At 36.1% G+C, this 12,832-nt stretch overlaps 2 protein-coding genes across 12 annotated transcripts in view; one reads left to right on the forward strand and one right to left on the reverse strand.

The window, feature by feature from the left end:
* The window catches only part of LOC145317162 (uncharacterized), a 32,720-nt gene that overhangs the window by 2,914 nt on the left and 16,974 nt on the right, over positions 1-12,832 (forward strand). For 3 of the 5 annotated variants that reach the window (XM_080158103.1, XM_080158105.1, XM_080158107.1), the window contains 2 exons: positions 57-191; positions 864-935. In XM_080158103.1, coding sequence (XP_080014229.1) covers positions 57-191; positions 864-935 — 207 coding nt within the window. Of the gene's footprint in view, positions 1-56; positions 192-863; positions 936-1,524; positions 1,582-2,123; positions 2,265-2,697; positions 3,708-12,832 lie in introns of those variants that run through there. The other 2 variants (XM_080158104.1, XM_080158106.1) reach the window with 2 other exon arrangements.
* On the reverse strand, positions 4,914-9,043 carry LOC145317160 (polyubiquitin-C). Of its 7 annotated transcripts, none has more exons than XM_080158094.1 (5): positions 8,791-8,991; positions 8,042-8,497; positions 6,487-7,854; positions 5,667-5,849; positions 4,914-5,438 (listed from the first exon to the last, which is right to left on the reverse strand). In XM_080158094.1, the coding sequence occupies exons 1-5, from the start codon at positions 8,881-8,883 to the stop codon at positions 5,025-5,027; spliced, it is 2,514 nt and encodes an 837-aa protein (XP_080014220.1). In that variant the 5' UTR covers positions 8,884-8,991; the 3' UTR covers positions 4,914-5,024. The 7 variants fall into 7 exon arrangements, with proteins under 7 accessions (XP_080014220.1, XP_080014225.1, XP_080014219.1 ...); XM_080158099.1 differs by having other exon boundaries at positions 5,667-5,716; positions 6,582-7,854; positions 8,791-8,990; XM_080158093.1 differs by having other exon boundaries at positions 4,914-5,849; positions 6,487-7,443; positions 7,672-7,854; positions 8,791-8,989.

Raw genomic sequence — 12,832 nt, forward strand, 5'->3', positions numbered from 1 at the left:
AGATTAGAATATTTTGTGAAAATCACTGTAAGCCTCCATGACATTAAAATTTGTAGATATTGAATGGAATCAGAGCAGTTCTGTGGTACGAAGATGGAAAGTTCTTCTTTGAAGACAGAAAATCATCCTCTGTATGTCTGGTGAATAATGAACCTATGGCCAAGGAAAATGAGGAACCTAATATAAAAGAGGTAAAATTCAATCTATTTCTCGTAAAATTATAATATAAAACTGTATAGGAAGTATTAGACTGTTCTTTATAGTTGGCAGAAAATATCATTTTTATTTTTCCTCATCTAGGATAAGTCCGTCTATTAGCAACGGATAGCTCTGAACGCTAATGTAGGAATATGAAAGTCGTCCTATCTAATTCAAACTTTGCTAGATGATTCCTGTAACATTTAGTAAATCATCCCAAAGCCATAAAACAAAAGGATGTCCATGTCCATTGTCCAAGTGCCATGTTAAATATTTCAGCTTGTAACATAAACTTCAAGGGATATTAGGTTGATTTCTGGAATGCATCTAATATAATAATAGCTATTAGCGTCTGTAAATTCAATTCTTGGATCTAGTGCAGTTTACGGTAAAATGTTCCTGGTACAATTATCTCCAAAAATCTATGTACATTAAAGGCTGCTAGCTGCCAAACGGCTTAACGTACATGTCATGCCTCCAACCCCACGTAAAACTCTCAAGTCTTAAAACATAGAGCAGTTTATACTAAGCATCTTGTAAATCTTGTAACAGACTTTAGAATGTCATCTAGTTCTACTTTATATTTGTCACTGTTCGTTTGTCCGACTGTTCAACTTGGTAAGCTTTGATTTTATTGATGTTATCATACTCGTTTATTATTTAAGATTTTTTCTGGCGATACTATTCAGTTTGGTGAGGGTAAATTTGAATATCATGATGATATATTTGGGGATCAGGTAATTTTAGATAGATAGATTCATTTTTATTATTTATATACATAAAAGTGATATCTTTAATTTTGGTATTTTTTCCTATGCCTCATTGCCTAATCTTTGTGATTGGCCCTAACCCTTCGGGGCTACACATTACCTAATAATATCTAACATAACCTATTCTAAAGTAATAAAAAAAAACAATCGAGAAACCCCCCCTCCCCCCCCCCCCACAAATTTTCAATTTATTTAACATAAAGAAAATAAAGGAATGGGAGGGGGATTATGAGTTCTCCAGAGTGTACTTGGAGTGATAGCACCGTATATTGTTTACTATTTTCTTCAAATGCTGCGCAACTTATGAGCATAATTGTTTTTGTCTAAATTAATGGACATTATAGGACATTATATTAACAGGGGAAAATTTGTCGTCAATTTAGCTTGCTAATATAAACCTCATTTATTGGTCCGTTCATTCATCCAGTAGGAGGGGAGGGAATGGGGTTGGATGGGAGGTATCATTATTTTAGTCAGCTGCGAGTATTACTTTAATAGAGTACGTGAAAATCTGGTGCAACATCTGGGAAATAATCTTTATTTTAAAAAAAACTAGATTGACTGTGTAATTGCAACTGTAAAGCTGTATCTACAAGATGGAAAAGAAGCAAAGGTACGATTGCATGGTAAACAAGGATCACAACAACCATAAGTAGCGAAGTAAAAAAAATCAGAGTTAATGTGTGTAATAGAATAGGTTTACAGTGATAACAAAAATGAGAGGAATGAAAGAATAGTTATTTCTCGCATCATATTATAAACAGCTTTCCGCGGATATAAAATGCACCTCGGTACGGTGCTAAAAAATATGGTTTTGATTTTATGACTGTACATTTTCGTATAAAACTGGATATAATACGATGCTAAACATATTAATCGGTTTCGAATGAAAACGAAAAATATATTATGAATACATAGAACATCACGAATTTTGCTTCTCATATATCAAAAGTTGAAAGGGTTTATTCTAAAGGATTTAATCTGAAATCTTCACTTATGGTTATCTTACGGTTTGTTTATTTTAAATACTTTTTAGAAATTCGGAATTTTTTTTGCTTATTTCCAATTTGTTTTCCAAAAAATTGTGGGTATTCGAAAAGTATAATATCAAACACGACCCCTTTTCTTAAAGCAGGAATTATTTTTTGTTTTCAGGAAAATCTGAAAGAAGAGTCTTCTGATAAAACAGTAGATGAGAACAAGAACATAGAAGACTTTACAGTTAGTGAGACAAGAAACAGTCCTAAAAAGAGGAAAATTGATGACAAGGTAAAGTTGGTTGGTGATTCGTCACAGGTTGTCTGTTTTTCCCAACATTCCTTCATTTAAACTTAACCTGGATTTGGAATGGTTCCTAATAAGGTCTTCTTGACGGCTGAGTTTCAGTTGGCTCTTGAGTAACAATGCCTTTCATAACGACCAGTTACTGTTAAATTTGAAATCATCTCTTTGAATGCCAATAGTTGTTAAACTCTTAATATTTATTTATCGCACCGTGCTATAGCCAGCTTTCTGTAATACTATGCTGTACATGTTTTTTTTAGCATGGGTGAGAACCGATTCTAATCCAGCGGGTATTAATCTGATTTGAAGCCATACAGAAAAAAAAACAATAATATTTTATATCCTTAAACAGTGAACTTGGGACTCGAACCCGCAGTCTACTGAACGTACGGGCGTTAAACAAAACAGCCATATTTATGTGTTTTATAATTATACATATATTTAGGAAGTTAAGGTTGATGACAGCCAACCTTTGTGCTTGAATGAAATCGGAGCTTATGGCCGACATGGTCCCAGCGAGGAAATGTTAAGAAAATCAGAAGAAGGCTCTCAAAAGCTGAAGCTTCACTTTAAAGACGGAATTGACCTGTATAAGTATAAGGAATTTATGTTAAAATGCCAGGATAGAATTATTGCAGTGACAGTAACTATTCAGCAAGTTGGTACCACTGTGTTTCTCCTACCTAACCTAGTGTTGCCAAACCTTTCAACACTCAATTTGGACATCATCTCGGATGAAAACAAACTGTTTAATAGAAGTATGTGCGAGGCTTTGATGAACAAATATGCCGACAAAGTTGAACATCTTGGAGTTTTTGGTCTGGTTTTATATGAAGATCTTAGAACAACAGTTCATGACTCTGAATATGCAGATGTAAGTGATCTTTTACGGCCAACTTCACTGTCTCCAATGCCAAAATTGAAAAGCATCAAATTTCACGAAGTTGACAGAGAGAGTGTGAATGCCATACTAGAGGCTGTTAAGGAGGGCAAGGACATGGTGTTTGACATGAAGGGTGATACTTTTACCAATCTGACTGGTGATGTTTACCTAAAGCCACAGGTTGGCTCCAGAAGGGTGGTTAGATTTGACCGCCCACCTCCAATATGTCTGCAGTCAATCTATTGGGGCGAAGATTATGAAATATAAAAATCAATCACATTTCTGTAAAAATATGTAAATTGGATGATTTATTGCTATTGGCCAGAAAGCAGGGAGGAAACAATACCAGTTTGAATTGTTAATATTCTTCATACTTCAAAAATTTTTTTTCTATGTATCAAAGGCAGAATTGCAAACTTTAAAACTACATATATCTTTCATTGGCCAATCCCTGAAATGGCTATAAGAATTGTTTGTTATAAACTCCATAAAGTTATGTTACAATATGTTATGCTATACCTACTTAAATGTTATTTTTTAATTTTTTTTCAATAAATTTTTTGCGCATGTAATTTGCTTTGAAAAATTAGCTGCAAGATTTATTTTGTCTGTAAAACGTAGCTCAGCCGCTCGTTGTTTAGAAGCCAATAGGTTCGAACCTCGGCGCAACCCTGCGTCATGACTCAAGACGTTAAAAATGGTTCTTATTACTGTTATGTTTGGTGCAGGACATAAATAGTTATGAAGGGGAATGCTTTCACTAAAAACAGGCGAAACTCATTACAATTCCGTTAGGACTTCTAGACAAATGGCGCGCATTCAATAAAAGGGTTGGTCGTTTGACCATATAATCAAATCATTCACATTATTAAGCAAAAAGAGATGCACCAAAATAAGAACTCGTTGTGTCTTCATTAGGATAATCAGATGCTATAATTCAAACAAGAGGAATGTAATATCATTTTCAGGGAGGTGGATACACCCCCACCCTCTCCTAGAGGATAGAGGTGGAACCTAAAGAAGTTTGTCTCTAATGATTCTGAATTTACGAACACTGTCGAATCGAAAATACATTATTGCGACTATGAAAATTTGTTTGAAATGTCACTCAAATACAATTTGCAGAGAACAGATATCGAAGCGTTTCTCTCACAATAACTGAGAGTAAACCCCAGATTTCCTGTGAAAATTACCATTTATTGGAAATAAAGATGAACTAGAGCTCACAGTATAAGTACGTCTGTTCTTAGAGGTATTTCTATAATAAAAGTACGATGTGCTGAATTTTAATTTCCAAATGTGTACGCAGTTTCCGCGGTGTTTCCTCATCCTATCTCAATATTCACTACTAGCTATAAAAGCTTCAAACTTCCAAAATTTTAAACGTATAAACGATTTATTCATTTAAAACTTAAATTTTCAATTTTTTTTTAAGTTTGAAGCTTTTTTACCTAGTTGTAAATATTGAGATAGGATGAGGAAACACCGCGGAAACTGCGTACACATTTGGAAATTAAAATTCAGAACATTAAAAGTGAGGTCTGTTTCGTTAACGACAGCTCTAATCGGTTACAAATTTGCATGAACAGTTCCATTTAAAAAGCGTAAGAAAGTAAATGAAAGCGTAATAATCTTCACGAAAAATTCCATGCGACTAAAAATAATTTATTTTGATACAAAAAAAATCTTTTAAATCGAGAGATTGTTTACCATCCATAAAAGGCAAATAAACCTCAAATATAGAGTATCTTTGCTACAAAACTATGAAAAAATCAGTATTGAAATCATATTGAAATTTATTAATATTAAGTCAGAAATTGTATAAATTAAAAATGCAAGTTAACATCAAAATTTAATCACTTCAACCAAAATTTTCATGGCAGTCTTCTTTAGTTACCACCTCTAAGTCTCAGGACAAGATGGAGGGTGGACTCCTTCTGGATATTGTAGTCGGACAGGGTCCTGCCATCCTCCAGCTGCTTGCCAGCAAAGATCAATCTCTGCTGATCTGGGGGGATACCTTCCTTATCTTGGATCTTAGCCTTGACGTTCTCGATGGAGTCGCTGGGCTCAACCTCCAGAGTGATGGTCTTACCAGTCAGAGTCTTAACGAAGATCTGCATACCTCCTCTCAATCTCAGCACAAGGTGGAGGGTGGACTCCTTCTGGATGTTGTAGTCGGACAGGGTTCTGCCATCCTCCAGTTGCTTACCGGCGAAGATCAACCTCTGCTGATCTGGGGGAATACCTTCCTTATCTTGGATCTTAGCCTTGACATTCTCGATAGAGTCGCTTGGCTCAACCTCAAGGGTGATGGTCTTACCAGTCAAAGTCTTAACGAAGATCTGCATACCTCCTCTCAATCTCAGGACAAGATGGAGGGTGGACTCCTTCTGGATGTTGTAGTCGGACAGGGTCCTGCCATCCTCCAGCTGCTTACCAGCGAAGATCAATCTTTGCTGATCTGGGGGGATACCTTCCTTGTCTTGAATCTTAGCCTTGACGTTCTCAATGGAGTCGCTGGGCTCAACCTCGAGGGTGATCGTCTTGCCAGTCAGAGTCTTGACAAAGATCTGCATACCTCCTCTCAGTCTCAGGACAAGATGAAGAGTGGACTCCTTCTGGATGTTGTAGTCGGACAGGGTCCTGCCATCCTCTAACTGCTTACCAGCGAAGATCAACCTCTGCTGATCTGGAGGAATACCCTCCTTATCCTGAAAAAAAAAGATTGTTAAGCAGGTGATTATAGATGAACAAAAGAAAAGCACCACATTTCGGATAAAAAATATCAGCCTTTAAATAAAAAAAATGCTAATCAATTCAAAGTTTACAAAGGGGGTTTAATTCAACCATCTCGTAATCAATGTATAAATGGCACTTAGAATTCGAATTTAGATCTGAAATTTTTCATGAGTAATCCTTGGTAGGTCTATTTTCCCTAAATCGAACAAAAAAATGGAAAAGTAACGGCTAACGGCTGGCGGCTCAGCCGTTTAGCCATATTTTGACTCATTTTCAAGACCAATCATCACGAAACCTATCTCCACATAATATTCTTTGCTGCTCCAAAACGTTTTCAAACGGTTCTAGTCGGTAGTTACTGGTATTAGAAATCTAAAAATGTTTCTTTTTGTCTCATTTCACATGATTTAAAAAGTTGATTCCTACGTAATTTATGACAGATTTGCCCTAAAAATAGCTAAAAAACGGCTAAACGGCCGAGCCGTTAGCCGTTACTTTTTCAACTTTTTGTTCGATTTAGGGAAAATAGACCCACCAAGGATTGGTTGCATTAACCCCCCCTTATTTATAAGAAAATATTTAGGGATTTACAGAAATAAAAAAATATACCTGGATCTTAGCCTTGACATTCTCGATGGAGTCGCTGGGCTCAACCTCAAGGGTGATGGTCTTACCAGTTAAAGTCTTGACGAAGATCTGCATACCTCCTCTCAATCTCAGCACAAGATGGAGGGTGGACTCTTTCTGGATATTGTAATCGGACAGGGTCCTGCCGTCCTCCAGCTGCTTACCAGCAAAGATCAATCTTTGCTGATCTGGGGGAATTCCCTCCTTGTCTTGGATCTTAGCCTTGACGTTCTCAATGGAGTCGCTGGGCTCAACTTCGAGGGTGATGGTCTTACCAGTCAGAGTCTTAACGAAGATCTGCATACCTCCTCTCAGTCTCAGGACAAGATGGAGGGTGGACTCCTTCTGGATGTTGTAGTCTGACAAGGTCCTACCATCCTCAAGCTGCTTACCAGCAAAGATCAACCTCTGCTGATCTGGGGGAATTCCTTCCTTGTCTTGGATCTTAGCTTTTACGTTCTCAATGGAGTCGCTGGGCTCAACCTCGAGGGTGATAGTCTTACCAGTCAGAGTCTTAACGAAGATCTGCATACCTCCTCTCAATCTCAGGACAAGATGGAGGGTGGACTCCTTCTGGATATTGTAGTCAGACAATGTCCTACCATCCTCCAGCTGCTTACCAGCGAAGATCAACCTCTGCTGATCTGGGGGGATACCTTCCTTGTCTTGAATCTTAGCCTTAACGTTCTCGATGGAGTCGCTGGGCTCAACCTCGAGGGTGATAGTCTTACCAGTCAAAGTCTTGACGAAGATCTGCATACCTCCTCTCAATCTCAGCACAAGATGGAGGGTGGACTCCTTCTGGATGTTGTAGTCGGACAGGGTCCTGCCATCCTCCAGCTGCTTACCAGCGAAGATCAATCTTTGCTGATCTGGGGGAATACCTTCCTTGTCTTGAATCTTAGCCTTGACGTTCTCGATGGAGTCGCTGGGCTCAACCTCCAGAGTGATGGTCTTTCCAGTCAAAGTCTTGACGAAGATCTGCATACCTCCTCTCAATCTCAAGACAAGATGGAGGGTGGACTCCTTCTGGATATTGTAGTCGGACAGGGTCCTGCCATCCTCCAGCTGCTTTCCGGCGAAAATCAACCTCTGCTGATCTGGGGGAATACCTTCCTTGTCTTGGATCTTAGCCTTGACGTTCTCGATGGAGTCACTAGGCTCAACCTCGAGGGTGATGGTCTTGCCAGTCAGAGTCTTGACGAAGATCTGCATACCTCCTCTCAATCTCAGAACAAGATGGAGGGTGGACTCCTTCTGGATGTTGTAGTCAGACAGGGTCCTGCCATCTTCCAGCTGCTTACCAGCAAAGATAAGCCTCTGCTGGTCTGGGGGGATACCCTCCTTATCCTGAAAAAAAAAATTGTTATTTAAGGGATAGCAGATAGGCACTTCTTTCGTATAGTAAAAAATGTTAATATTTATGTATAAGGGTAATCTAAACTGTACCGCATACTTGCTTACATCTTAAAATTTTTAATATTGTTTAGGGACAAGTAGAAATTAAAAAGATTATAACTTAAAAATTGTTTTTTACCTGGATCTTAGCCTTGACGTTCTCAATAGAGTCGCTGGGCTCAACCTCAAGGGTGATGGTTTTACCAGTCAGAGTCTTGACGAAGATCTGCATACCTCCTCTCAATCTCAGGACAAGATGGAGGGTGGACTCCTTCTGGATGTTGTAATCGGACAAGGTCCTACCATCCTCCAGCTGCTTACCAGCGAAGATCAACCTCTGCTGGTCTGGGGGGATACCTTCCTTGTCTTGGATCTTAGCTTTGACGTTCTCAATGGAGTCGCTGGGCTCAACCTCCAGAGTGATGGTCTTCCCAGTCAGAGTCTTGACAAAGATCTGCATACCTCCTCTCAATCTCAGCACAAGATGGAGGGTGGACTCCTTCTGGATATTGTAGTCGGATAGGGTTCTGCCATCCTCCAGCTGCTTACCAGCAAAGATCAACCTCTGCTGATCTGGGGGGATACCCTCCTTATCCTGAAAAATATTTTTGATTAACATAATGATATTTAGGCGATTACAATACAGATAATCTTCAAAAGTTCAATATTTTTTAGAGTAAGTTTAGTAACATACTTATTTAAAAATACATGGTATTTCATATATTTCATTACAATGAAGGAATAAAATATTCATCTTGTTAGTACCTTTTAAATACAATTTCATGATCATTACTGAAATTTTCAAGTTAGGTATAAGGAAACGTTTTTTAAAAAAACAAGAGAAAATCAATATTAGAAAAATAATTTAACTGGTGTTACTGTTCATACCTGAATCTTGGCTTTGACATTCTCAATGGAATCGCTGGGCTCAACCTCTAGGGTGATGGTCTTGCCAGTCAGAGTCTTAACAAAGATCTGCATTTTAGCTTCTTAATTTTCTTTGTCTGAATTAAAATTTATTTGATGAATCCTCCTTGTGTATCTTGCTTGATATCTAGAAATGAACTAACCTAAACCTGGCTGTAGGAAATAGAATGCTAGCTTCTCATATTATTTGTTATTGAGGAGAAAGAAGAGAAAGGGGAATGGAAGAATATTCGGGAGGTGGGTGAGGGGGGTTGTGAGTCTTGCGGCCTGCCTTCAATGTCCTATCATAATGTTTACACAATGTTAACAAAAAATCTACGAAATTACAAAAAAATTGGTGAAATACTCAAAAATTTGCGATTAATTTGAGACACTTTTTGCAACATAATAAATACAAGAGTTCGCAAATACAATATTTACACAATAAAAATTAAAACTTTAGATGATTACATATGATATCAATAAAAAATTACTTGTTGTACAAAAACACCTACAATCGCATTAGTTGATGTAGCAAAAGAGGGGGGGGGGGAGTAGACAGCAAGGAGCAAAAGTACAACATAAAGAATAAAAAAACTGCATATATATTTACAATACGTAAAAATATTGCTTTACAAATAAAACAATTTTTTATGACGTATTATAAAAATCTTTTAAAGAATTAGAAATTACAGTCTCCATTTTGAGAGTGGCTTTCTTCTATTTAAGTCTGCTGTCTCTTTATTAAAACTTCCCCAAACATACACCGCCCCCCCCCCCCCTCTTAACCCACACACTCAAAGATAAAGAGAGAAAAACAACAAAGAAAGTATGTTTGTACTGTAATATGAGTTAACAATCACAATTAAATGACCTACATTTTTATAATTTTTCAAATTTAAAGCTTTTTAAAGAAAGAAACTATTCTGCAAAAAGTAAAACTTTGGGGTTTTAAGAATAAGGTTGAAAATGGAGCAAGAAAGATTGGAGGGGAGGGGGAGATCAAGGTCACAACAAAAAAGACAAGAGTATTGGGCTTTAATGGTGTTCAATCAAGTACACAAATTATTTTTACTGCATCAATTCTTTTTCTTTTGCCCTCTCCTTCATGATAATATTTACTTGTTTTGGTAAACGTTAATTACTATATTTTATTCATCTGAAATGCTTTAATAGTTATCTTATTCCGCTGAATTTATTCGACTTGTCCTTGTGGAACTATAAACATTCAAATGTAAATTTATATCTGTGCGTCTTTAATAAACAAACATTTGTGCGTACTTGACTGAACACCACCCTGAGAATTGGGAAGTTTTTTGTTGCTATGGAAGGAGAAAAGCAAGCTTGCTAGCTCAAGCTATCACAACAATAGATTAGGTTGGTCCAATATCACAATAATGCTAATTTACAAAGCAGATAACCTATAGATAAACCTTAGATGGCTTAAGACAATTTTATTACATTTCAATTTAAGTTTTTTTCTCCTCTTTTTCTGCCCCTCCCTTTCCCTGGGAATAAAGAGTCCCTAGATGCTGCGGAGCAGTATAGCTGGTATTAAAGAAAAAAGTACAATTCACTATTTATATTTGTTTTGGATAATTTTTAAAAGATAACACATTTTGGCTCTTGTGGTAAGAAATGAGAAACTAATGTGCTTTACACATTTTTTTCTATTCTTCTTTATAAAATGCTAAAAATCTTTTGACTTGATACTTTTTTTATATGATAAATTTTTGCCAAATAAAATATCCCTTAACCCACAGTATATCATAATATACAAAAAAAAATGTTTCGTCACATTTGCTTATCAAATATCACATATATAAGCAAAGTAAACAAAATCATTACTTAACAATAACTGCTTAAAAGATAACATATCAAATGTAATGACTTGGTTTGATATATAACAAGAATTGGGACAAAAAGTTATCACATTTTTTTCCAAATATGATAAAGCTTCAAAATTGTAAAAATTGACCCAAAACAAGGAAACAAAAAAACAATGTTTTCGGATAATAAAAACAAAAACATAATTTTTATAGTTATGGAAAAATAATAGATTCCTAGATTATGATTGACAAGAAAATCAAAAACCCCGTTAAACCCCAAAAATTAGGGATGGCAATCCGTCAAATTGTTGGACCGGATACGGATTCTTACAAGAATCCGTCAAAAAAAATGGCGGATTCCCGCGGATTCCGGATTCTTATTTTTGGCGGATTCCGGATTCTATCAATATTTTAAAAGGCTCTTCAATTTTTTTTTTTAAATTAAGTGCTACGTATGTCCTAAAAAATAAAGTTCTTGGTGTTCTCTATAATTCACTTCCGAGAATCGAACCAAATTTTAAAAGATTTTATATATATAATGATGATAATCTTTGCCTTCAAAAAGCGGGAGTTGAAAGAAAAAACTCAAGACGCTAATTTTAGCCTACCAATAGAGAATCCGAATCCGCTATTAAAAAACGGATTCCGGATACGGATTCCAAAATTGACCAAAACTTAGGCGGATTCAGGATTCCTGATCCCGGATTCGGATTGCCAACCCTACCAAAAATGCAATATTACTTTTTCGTTTAACACTATGAACGCTAACATTATCATTTTGGACTAAAATCATATTATTTAGGGTAACGTGGGGTAAATGCGGTAGGGGGGTCTAATTCCGGTCACTCGACCAACTTTTTTAAAACCGTTTTTTAACGGTGTTCTAAACGTTTGCGAGAGATCGTCAGAAAAGCAAAGTTGTAGTTTATTGCCTATACTTTCATTTCTTACTTCAGCAAATTTTTGTCAGATCACTCCTTCTATGATTTTTTTGCCCTCAAAAAGTTGCAAAAATTTGCAAAAAAAAAATTTCAAAATAGGCCATGTTCAACCTAAAATTGTGAAAAAATGGTAAGTCCTATTGACCCGCGGGTTTTTGTAAAATGAAAGATATGGCATTCATTTATCGTTTGCAATTGGAGGCGTTGTTCTAACTTGATTTTTTCATAATTTTTTTTTCGTCTCAAAAATATGGTCAATTCCGGTCACTTTTTTTACTTTTTTTTTATTACTATATTTATAAATATATTATACCCTAATGTTTTTTTCAGGTGATCTGGAAGCATGAACAACCTCAATGCATGACAAAGGCTTTAACCTTCCCTTGCCTGTTGTTAGATGTACATTATTAGTCATTTTACTGCTTGTATTATGTCATGTTTTGTTGCCTAAGCTTTTCAAATTGTAAAGACATTTAAAATTTTTCAGACACATTTTTATAGTAATGGGAAGAGTATATCACCCAAAGGAACGCCTTAAATATTTGCCTGAAGATGTATCAGCTGCATTGGCTCATGTAAGAAGGGGTATGTCTAATAGAAAGACCGCTAGAAGATTTTAAATTCCATATGAAACTCTTACATCTTTTTCGTATAAGAGGGTGTTCGCGATTTTTGCGCGGTTTGGATTTTTTATGTTAAATCGGCTAGGATTAAGCTAGAAAGGTGTTTAAGGTGTCTACAGAAAGCTCTTTGCATGTCCTAACAAAAACTCCCCAGGATATGGGTTCTATCTCCAAGATTTAGAGTACATATTCAAAATTTTGCATTTTCAAAATTCCTGTTGCATAAAATGTGTTGAAATATTAGAGTTAGACCCCATATCATTTCAAGTTAATTGTCAGGCATGTAATTTTGCATCTTTAGACACCTTAACCACCCTTGTAGGTCAATCCTAGCCAATTTGAGACAAGAAAAATTGTATCAAAAACTGCTGTCAAAACTGGCAGGATTTTTAAAATTAAAATTTTTTTTGGAAAAAATCTTTTTTTTCAAGAAATTCCAAGACCTGCGAATCAGAAATTGCCTCTAATTTATGTATAAAGCTTAAAAAAACCTAATCATATAATAAAAAGTATGATTTTTTTTTAAAAGTTTGTATGAAAAAAATTGATGTTTTTTTTTGCGATTTTACCGACTTTTTTAAAATGGGGAAAATGTTGTCAAAAAATTGTCTGATCTGCATGCGACTAGTAC

The sequence above is a fragment of the Acartia tonsa genome, chromosome 4, assembly GCF_053477335.1.
Source record: "Acartia tonsa isolate MP-2025a chromosome 4, ASM5347733v1, whole genome shotgun sequence".
NCBI lineage: Eukaryota > Metazoa > Arthropoda > Copepoda > Calanoida > Acartiidae > Acartia > Acartia tonsa.